Genomic DNA, 9695 nt, shown 5'->3' on the forward strand with positions numbered 1-9695 from the left:
CTGACCGCTGCCTCCTTGGTGCTGTTGCGCGCTGCTGGGTACCATCCGCGACACTTACTGAGTGCAGGGAGCATGCCAGAAGTGCGTTCTTACTGATATTGTGCACATGCCATCCCAAGCCCTGGAGACTTGCACTTTTGCCCCAGCTTTGGGGTGCTTATATCCAGGCAGACCAGGTGTGGCCCAAGCCGCACACTGTCAACCCTGACTCTCAACCCTGAACAATGCCCCACGCAGAGGTGGACCCCTTCTCCCCCACGTATGGCGCCCTGCCCTGCTCCGTGGCTGTGACGATCTGCGTGCCTCTGAAGGGGTGCACCACCGCCAGCAGCAACATCACAGTCCTGGTGAGTGGGCTGCACGCCTTGCCTGACACATGAGACAAGGCATTCGCATGTAGTACATTATGCCGTCCAAGCATCGGTTGCTTGCAAGGAACGCATTGACACAGGTGTGATGACGCCTTCTGGACCTCCTCCCATTTGCGCCTTGATGAGTGTCATAGCACAGTCCATCATACACAACCAGGCCACGCTGCTAACAATCCTCTGATCCTCTGCACCTGCACAGCCAACTCCCACTGCGACTCTGGCGGGTGCGCCCTTCACTGCCAAGATGCCCTATCCAAGTGTTGTCAACCTGGAAGCTACTGACACTAAGTGCAACGTGCCGCCCTGCACCTACGAGGTGGGTGGTTGCGGTATGCTTGCGTGTGTCACCCAAACCACCCCCAGGGCATGATCAAACACTCACCTCAAGAGTGGGCAGCTGCCGGACTCCTTCACCAGCCTGCCTCACAGCTGAGTGAAGCAAGGATTAACAGTTAGGCAGCCTTGGGGGTACTGCAATGCACCGCACGAAGCTGAGTGATTATGCCGCCACATGGTGCTGCTGTTCATATCACTGAGTCCGCTTGCTGATGTCAATCCAGTCGCCCAGAATCACTCCTGACACCCTTCTGTCGCAGCATCTCAGCCGGATGCACCACGTCAGCAAGTCTCACATACACATACCCTGCATCGTGCACCATGCGCGGCAACTCCCGTTTCATGTTTGCCCTGCCAGTGGATAACCACCCTACCGGATGGCAGCAACGTCACCCGGACTGGCGCCAAGGTTCCCCTGGGCATCGGCAGTAGCGAGGCAGTGGACCCCTACAAATCCCCCTTCACATCTTCCGATGCCAAGTGAGGATCATCATGGCCAGACAAGGGGAAAGTGTGCGAGGGCAGCAACAGGGTGCACATCCAGCTCACTCTGGAGGCAATCCAGCGTTTAGCATCTCAAGTAGACTTCCCGCATGGTTTCCGTGCTAACAGCTCCCCACTCCTTGTTTGCGCAGCCATAGAAGTTGATTTTGTTAGCAGCCAACATTTCAGACATGCAGTTCAGTACAGATGTACTCACATGTGTTGCCTGGCGCCGCGATTTGCTACCACCACCACCACGAGCTCATCCGCTCCGCCCTTTCCCTCTGACCGCCTGCAGCCTCACCGTGACACTGAAAGTCACTGACTCGTCAGTGCCGCCGCAAGTCTTGACCACCGCCACAAAGCTTCTGGGTGCGTCCAGCAACAAGGCCTGATCGCCGCACCCACCAGATACCTGGAGGCCATGAGTGAAGCTGTCACGCGGCTCTGTCTGTTCCTGCTATGGTGCAGGGCCGCCTTATTTGAAAGGCCTGTGCATCCATGTCTCTCTGGCATCGGCGAGCCATGCCCCCTCACACCTCTCTGTCAAACCGTCTCTCCCCTGCCTCATCCTTGCAGTGCCGTCCCCGCTGTCCTTGCCAAACGCGTTCAGTGGGCTGCCCCCAACTGGCTCCGCCGTTGGCGGACCGTACCCAGTGGTGAGCCGCGCGGGGCTGAATGGGTACTCTAAGCTGTTGGCAAAGTGCCGGTTAACCTGGCTGGCTGTCTGCCTGCAATGTGCAGTGTTGATTTTGCGCTACTGGAACCAACTATCATGAATGGGTGTCCTGCCCAAATGTGGTCCTGAGCCTCTTGCATCCATGCACTTCCCATGCACTTCCCCACACACCCCTCACTGCACCTCTCTGCCCCTCCAGCCGGTCAACCTGGCGGTCAATACCTCTGGCATCCCTCAGGGGTCCAATTACACATGTGAGCGGTGACACCTGGACTTGTTCAGCGAGGTCCCATGCCCAGATCAAATCAGCTTTATGCAGGAACTTATGCACGCAGTTGCATGCAAGGCACTGTAAAACCGATGTGCCCTCACGTTCCCTTTGCCTGTCCACCTCGCCCCTGCTCGCCACACAGGGACGCTCAAGTGCCCGCCAGGCACGGCAGTGCCGACCGCCACCAGCACCTCCGCTAATTTCAGCTTTGTCGTCGGCAGCGGCAAGGGTGAGCTCGCGCTGCATCGGGAGGGCGCGCGGATGCAGTATAGGTCAGGTATCAACAGCGCTGCTTACCGCTGCCCCCTTGCGCTGCCGTACGCGAGTGTGCGCCACGCACCACACTTGCAACTTGAAATCCAACCCCAATTCATCGCACCCGCACTCTGCCTGAATTCTGCTATTGCAGCTGTGGACCCTTTTGCACCTTATGGTGAGTGCCGCCGGGGATAAGAAACGGCTGTGCCCCTTTCTTTGGCTCCTCCTCTCCCGAGGTCGTCGCAGTTATAAGTGCTTGCCTGCGTTGCATGCATCCCAGGGACGCGTCAACGGGTGGATGTATGGCCTAGTTCTTCACAATTCTAGTGGAGCAATATGCCACAACGTGGTGTTTGGACCGCTTGCCGACCTTGTGATCCTGCCGTCAACTCCTGACTTCCTCAATCTCACAAACTCAGGCAACAAGGAGTGCGAGCTAGCCGTCACAGTCACTGCCCCCGGAAACCAGACCATGTCGGCCAGCAGTAATGTCACGTACTTGGTGAGGGCATGAACACAAGGCTGCAGGAAAGCCAGTCAGCTCTCCAAGACCAAGGGGTGACAGGTTATGGGCGGTGTGCTTGCAGAGGTAGATTGATCTCAGAATCAGCAACGTCAGCCCATCAGTAATGTGAATGCTGTGGGGTGTGTTGTAAGCCATGCACCCAGGGTGCACAGTTGCCTTGCTGGAGGAGTCTGCTTTGCTAAACAGCGGCGATGCTGCGACCCCCCATCCTGCTCTATGGCTCAGGCCCCTCCTGGTCCCTCAAGCATCGCCGGTGCGCCGTTCCAGATCGGCCCGGATTATCCCGCTCAGACCACCTTTGACGCCGGCAACGCGTCATGCGCCAGCCCGCCATGCACATACCAGGTGCGCAGCATCCCTTCCATTTTCAGAGCAACCATGCGTCCCTCCAATTGCAACGCAACCATGCTGCTGTTGCGCGTGCACGAATGAAGCTGCCATCACACACATGATAAGTTTGCGGCGCGCTTTGCCTGCTGCATGTTTATGAGCTGTTTGCTCAAGCAAAGCGTGAAACCGACTTGCGCTTGTCTGAGGATGTCATGTTTAGCTGCCCCATCAACATGCTCCTTCCCCCTCTTGCATCGCCCTGCTGTGGGGCTGTCGACACAGTGGGCTGTCGACTGCGCGGACGGTCGCAGCGCCAAGCTGGACGGCAAGAAAGTCCCTGTGCTGATTGGCGACAGCCCTTCCGCCACCATCAACCCTTTCAAGCCTACGCGCGTGGAGGAGATCACTGAGTGAGTAACACAGAGCCCGCTGTGTGCCTCAGGGCTGTGTGTGCACGGCCGTACTGGCCGACCGTGCATACGCGGCAGGGTCGCCGGTGGCCTACTGATCGAGACCTTTCCACAACCTGTCTTTGGTGAACTATTCAAAAGTCCTCCTTAGCTATCATTGCCGCCTGGTAACCCTCACATATAAGCAAGCCCATACGTCAGGGGAAATGATCTGCCTTGGTTCCCCTGAAGCTCAAACCCCTTCACCTTCTGGCACACGCAGATGCAATGTGACGCTGACCGTCACAGACTCGTCCAAGCCGCCCCAGACCACAAAGACTTCAACTGCCCTCACGTGTGAGCATGTTGAGGGGAGGACCAGCCGATTGGGTTTGCCGCGCTTGAGTGGTGTGCTGTTATCTACAGTCGCCCGCTTTAGAGCAGCTGGTTTACAGCATTGGAGTGCTTGAAACGCCCCGGCACATACCACCCGCTCCTGCACGGGCAACCTGCCACGAAATGTGAGCCCGCCCCACACGTCATCAACGCACCCGCGCCGCCACTCGACAGTGTACCCCTCGGGCCCGACCGTCACCCTCATCAACGCGCCCTACGCCGCGGTTGCCGGCGAGACTGTGGGGATGGCCGGAACCGCAAAGTGCACCGATGCGCCCTGCACGTATGCGTGGACCATTGACTGCCCCGCGCAGGGCGCGCTGCTGCCTCAGTCCAAGGTTTTGCAGGGTCTTGTGTTTAATGTCAGCACTGGCGCCAACTTGGATGCCAACAGCACCAACCTCATCAACACCAACGGGTTGACGGCGGCGCTGGTTTGCTCTGTGCGGCTGCGGGCTGCAGGTGAGCGGGGACTAAGCTGTACCACAGGAGGGCCGTCTTGAGCCCTTGCAAGCCAGGGTTCTTGCGATGCGGGAAGATGTGTATAATGATCATGTCCCTGCTGTTGCCAACCTTCAAATGGCCGCTGAGTCAATGGCGATTGCACCAACCTGCATCACAGACTCCAAGAGTGTCACTGCAAGCGCCAAGACCACCCTCACGGTGAGCTGCGCCCCGCGCATCAGCCAGGGACTGGGACAAAGGGACTCGACGTGGTGTGCAAAGGTCGCGCAACGCAGAGATCTTCCTGGTCGGCTGGTCAGGACTGCAATGCAGCTTCACCTTGCTGTTTCCGGCACAGTCACGGCACTGTTTCTGGGCAACGCACACACGCATTGTTGTCCTATTTCCCTGACTGCTGCCAGCCGCTGTGTGACGCTGTGATCACCCCTGGTGTTGTAGCTCGATCCGCCGCTGACTCCGTGTGGCTGCAGGTGTACCCCCTCTCGGCTTCAAACATCACCTCGTGCGGCGGGACCCCGATTGCGATCAAGGGCATCAATAATGGTGACGTCATTCGGATGCGCCCCGCTTCTGTCGCCATGCTTAAGGCGCAGAGCAACGGCGCCAACTGCGCCTCCAAAAAGGTGCGTGCACCACGGTGACCCTGATGCAGCGCTGGTGCGGTGGAACGCATAGCCGAGCGCCTTGCCACTTGGTTGCAAGCGTCAAGTCTGCGGGCATGCCGCTGCCTGACACTCTCAAAAGGCATGGGAGCGTCCGCCAGCATCCGCCTGCACTGATTGCAGCCCGCTGACACCTGCACGCGGGCACCCGTTGCTCTTCATCCCTCAGGCCCTCCGACGCGGCAAGAAGCAGAAGATCCAGGCCTCAGTGACCATCCCGCCTTTTGCAGACGCCACTGGCCGGATGGTGAGGCTACGCCGGACGAGCCCTGCGCGCATAATGCCCACAAACACGCCTGCTTGCTTTTTGCCCCTGGCTGTTGTGGAGACTGTGAGCGAGTCGAGCCCCTTGGCAAGCTTTAATACTGCAAGCCCCCCCTGTTGAACGCCGCCGCGTGCACCACACCTGCCAAGCCCCAATACTTGCTTACTGAAAACATCTTCTTGATCCCCTACAGGTGTATCCCACAATCACGGGTATCATGGTCAACCAGGCGGAGAACGCATGCAAGACATGCCGCAAGACCCCATCCGACAACTGCGCTTGCATTCCAGATGGCATCATCGCAACCGCCGGCCAGGCCGCGCTGCTTATGCCGGGCGTCTCACCGTCCCCAAACACCGCCGCTGGACGTGTGAGCGGTCGCCAATACCTGCTGCGCTTCACCGGGCTTGTGAGGGAGACTGGCGCAACGTGCGAGGGCTTTGCGCCCGTCTGCATCTTCAAGGCCAAGCGCGTGAAGAAGGGCGTAACGCCTCCGACGTGCCAGCCATTCGGGTCATCAGGCACTGTCAGAGATGCAACTTTGTGCAAAAACGGCACCACTGCATTCGCCGCTGTGGACGCACTGGACGCAACGGATGCTGACGTGGCGGAAGTGGAGATGCTGCTGCCAGAGACCGAGGACCTCGGAGTTTGATCTGGCCGTGCTGCTGCTGGGTGTGCAGGGCACGGGCTGCTGCGACAATTGCACAGCTGCAACTGGGCCGCCAGAGGTTCCGTTGCAAGGTTCTGTGTTGGCTGCATACGGCAAATGCGGTCACAAGACACGAAGACGGTGAAACCCCTAGCACTACTCTAGGGCTGAATCGACGCCATAGGTCTCCACCGCATGCCAGTGGGGCGCAGAGCGGCGCAGCATGGCACAGTCGCAGACCCTTTTCTCGCTGCGCATGCCCGGCTTTTGCGCATGCGCAGAGCCCTGCTTAACCACAGCAAACCGCTGTTCATCTGTCCTTGAATAAACCAACCCTTCCCAACGCTCTAGGCGGCCGGATCAACAGCGCTGAAAGCAAACCCCTGGTACCCCCTTCTGTCACCCCTCCCCCCTTCTGTTCACGCGGGCGGCCAATGGTGATCACCTGCATGCCGCTCGCGCGGCGTTGTGAAGGCCGAACATCTGTTTTGACCGGCAGTTGTGGTGCGCATGCACTCCTGCACAGCTTGGTGTCCACACCAACCCTGTGACAGTGACTCTGAGGGCTGCAACAGCAACAACCTTTCTTAGGGCCCAACGCACCCGCTCTGCAGCACTGCTATACATCGCGAGACTGTGCGATTTGCACACCCTCCAAGCATACCACTGCCATCAGCCTTTCCATGGACGCAGGGACCTTGTCCTCGGCCGGGGGGGCCCTCACAACCAGCGCTCCAAGCCCAAATTGCCTATCAGTCGTGAGCTTGTGGAATCTGAAGCCCCACGTATGGCCAAGCTGCGCCCTCAAACCACGGCCCATGAACATCGCAGCACCTGGTTGCAGACGGAACAACCACCCACCCTTTATTGCCCCAACTGGAAAGAGGATTGCACTGCCTCGTATCGCGTCGATTACCTGTGATGTTTCAGGCGGCTACCTGGCTATGTGGGTCCTGCCTTTGTGGCCATTGACAGGCGACTGGCAGGCTGCCAGCTGTGTTGCGCTGGCTCCCCACTGGCAAATGTCCCCACATCCTGCACTCAAGCAAGCCCTGCAAACGACTGGAGTGCACGGGACTGTGATTGCCACACGTCGATGCGCAGCCGTTGCGCAACCGGTGGCACTTACGGGCCTTGCAAACATGCTGCTGTGACTTGAAGTGCGGCAGATTGGGTTCGCTGTTGGTTTAAAGCTAGCGTTCAGGAGTGAATCTCGCTTTTGACGCACAAGTTGATCACAGCGCATGCGTGCGTGGGCCAAACCGACTGGATCCACGCGAATTGACTTTTGACTGGAGTCTCATGAACTGCTGGCCCCCCAAGATGGGCACGGGCAGCAGCCAGGCGCCGATTGGCTGCCATGAGTACTACGCGCTTTGACACCACCTGGAGGTGTGATTGTTGCGTGCCCCATCACGTGCGCCTCGGGGCCCATGAATAAATGCCGCATCTCCTTGGCACCATACGCATGTATTGTGTCCCATCACACAGGCGCACGAGCAGCAACAGCAGCGGTGTGTCCTTTACTCCTTGCTTGCTGAGAGGCCTTTGCCGGCGGCCGGCATTGCCTGGAGAAAACGTCACATGCTTCAATGCGCCTGGCGCCCGTGGCTCTCCTTTATTGCACTTTCTTGCGACCAAACATGCATGTGGCTTCAGCCTCGCTGCAGCCCACTGACAAATACACACGGCTGCCAGTTTTAATCTGTCCTGGAACTGTTTGCAAAAGTGCTCACTTCGCCTGTAATGCATCCGTGCTGCAGTGCTAGCCACCAATGGCAGCTGCGCAGCGCAGTTGACATGCAAGAAGCAGCCTTACACGTGTATCTGTCAGCAGGGCAAGACCTGATAGTGTAGGTTGCACTAAAGCCCTGAACACCACGGTGTTCCCGTAACAGGTAAGCAGATGCTGCCCGTGTTGCCTGTTTGAGACGACTTCACGCTCTGGAGCTTTCAAGGTGGATGTGCCAGATATGCATTCTGATGTGTGCACCTATCCCGTGCGGGGATGCAACGTAGATTTAGCACCATAAAGCTACCAATAATGTGTGCATTACTGTATGTCCTTCAAGCCTTGAAAAATGCAAAAGACGACCACGTTTACGCTCGTGCTTGCTCACCCCAAGGGTTCAGTGTTGAGGAGCTACGGGACTCAAACCTTGGAACAGAGTTACTGACAATGCGATTGCACCCTGCCCCCTATAAATCCTGTACTCTGACAGGTTTGCAAGCTTTTTCTTGTCACACATGATTGTGCAGGCGGTTTGCAACTGGCGGCAATCTAGTGCCTTCTCAACCTGCTGCTGTGAACCCAGCAGATTGGGTTGCTTGGCTGTGACAAGGTTCATTTCTATCTGTTCAGGAATACGAGCGCACCCAGGTTGGGAGATAAAGCAAGTGCACCAGCACCTAGTCATGTATGTGGCTTTTGCTGCCAATTCCGGCAGGATTGGCATCATATGGCAGCCGAATTATGGTGGCACCAACTTCCATTCCGCTCGCATGGCAGACCAGGCAGCTGGGAATAATGCATGTACAAAACGTGTACTTTTCGCAATCTCACCTTCCCTTTCACCTTTGACGCAGACCTGCAGGGACAACAGTGTGGCAGCCGGTGCAAGATTCGCGAGTGCCTGATCGCGCTTTGTCATCAAGAACAGCGACCGGCGCGGTGCCTGCGATGGCGCTGTGAGCACTGAATATGGCGCAAGGATCAGCTGCAGCCTTTGCAGCCCCAGGTGCTTCAGGAGCACCAGCAGCGGCGCTTTTGGCGGCATCGATCGCCGTCACAGCCTGGGGCGGTTCCGTCACCAGGGGCGTCATGCTTCCCACCACTCCCTCGGTGACATCCACCGGCGCCGAACGAGGCGGCGGCCGCTCATGTGCAGGGCTGGCCACTTCTGCACGGCTCTCCTGCACTTGGAGCCGGACGCGCAAGCAAGACTGTTGACAAACTATTGTATAAACGGGATCACGGGCCACCGCGTCGGGTGTCACTTGGACCGCGAACAAGGCTCCTGGTCACTGCCGGAGATGTGTGTTCCTGTGGACCGACGTACAAGCGCGGCCACTCAATGCGATGGCATTAGCAATGCAACATTCTCGCTGATATAGCTTGCCGAATCGCTTCTAGTCTGCCAGCTTTTGGCCCTGAAACCCAGCACACTCGGGTGTGGCAGCCTCCCCGGCACAGCGCTCAGGCGAGTTAGCACGACACAACGTACGCGGCATTGCTCAGACTTGTTTTCACCAGTGTTGCCATCGACCGAGTGCTTAGTGACTGACTCTTGTGCTGGTGACAAAACAGCTGTCTGAGCCTCCAGGCAGTCCTGTCCCGGCGCCCGAAGCGTGCAGCTCTACAATGGTGAGCATGCCTTGCACTGGCAAGTAGAGGTGCCACCCCAGCAGCCCGCAGCCGCCACCCCCGCATGGCTGGACCGCCAGCTCGCAACGCTCCCGCAGAGCTGCCCATGCGTGTAGTAGCAGCTGGAGAGGTCGCAGCTGGGCGCTGACAACGACGAGCTTGCAAGGGTGCAAAGGGTATTATTCAGCATGGCTTGAAGGGGCACATGATGTGCAGGCAGTGTTCGATGTGTCCTACCTACCCACCCA

General features: G+C 58.2%; 1 protein-coding gene across 1 annotated transcript; it reads left to right on the forward strand.

Moving 5' to 3' along the window:
• Positions 1 to 224: 224 nt before the first annotated feature.
• Positions 225 to 6086, forward strand: MNEG_4515 (hypothetical protein; the record flags this gene model as incomplete). The annotated part of the gene is made up of 16 exons (XM_014047011.1): positions 225 to 347; positions 571 to 687; positions 1066 to 1187; positions 1489 to 1562; positions 1770 to 1849; positions 2069 to 2123; positions 2283 to 2369; positions 2818 to 2900; positions 3150 to 3269; positions 3537 to 3664; positions 3927 to 4000; positions 4214 to 4501; positions 4662 to 4702; positions 4975 to 5127; positions 5336 to 5413; positions 5625 to 6086. The coding sequence occupies 16 exons, from the start codon at positions 225 to 227 to the stop codon at positions 6084 to 6086; spliced, it is 2085 nt and encodes a 694-aa protein (XP_013902465.1).
• Between the last annotated feature and the right edge of the window lie 3609 nt (positions 6087 to 9695).

This window comes from Monoraphidium neglectum (genome assembly GCF_000611645.1).
Source record: "Monoraphidium neglectum strain SAG 48.87 unplaced genomic scaffold scaffold00629, whole genome shotgun sequence".
NCBI lineage: Eukaryota > Viridiplantae > Chlorophyta > Chlorophyceae > Sphaeropleales > Selenastraceae > Monoraphidium > Monoraphidium neglectum.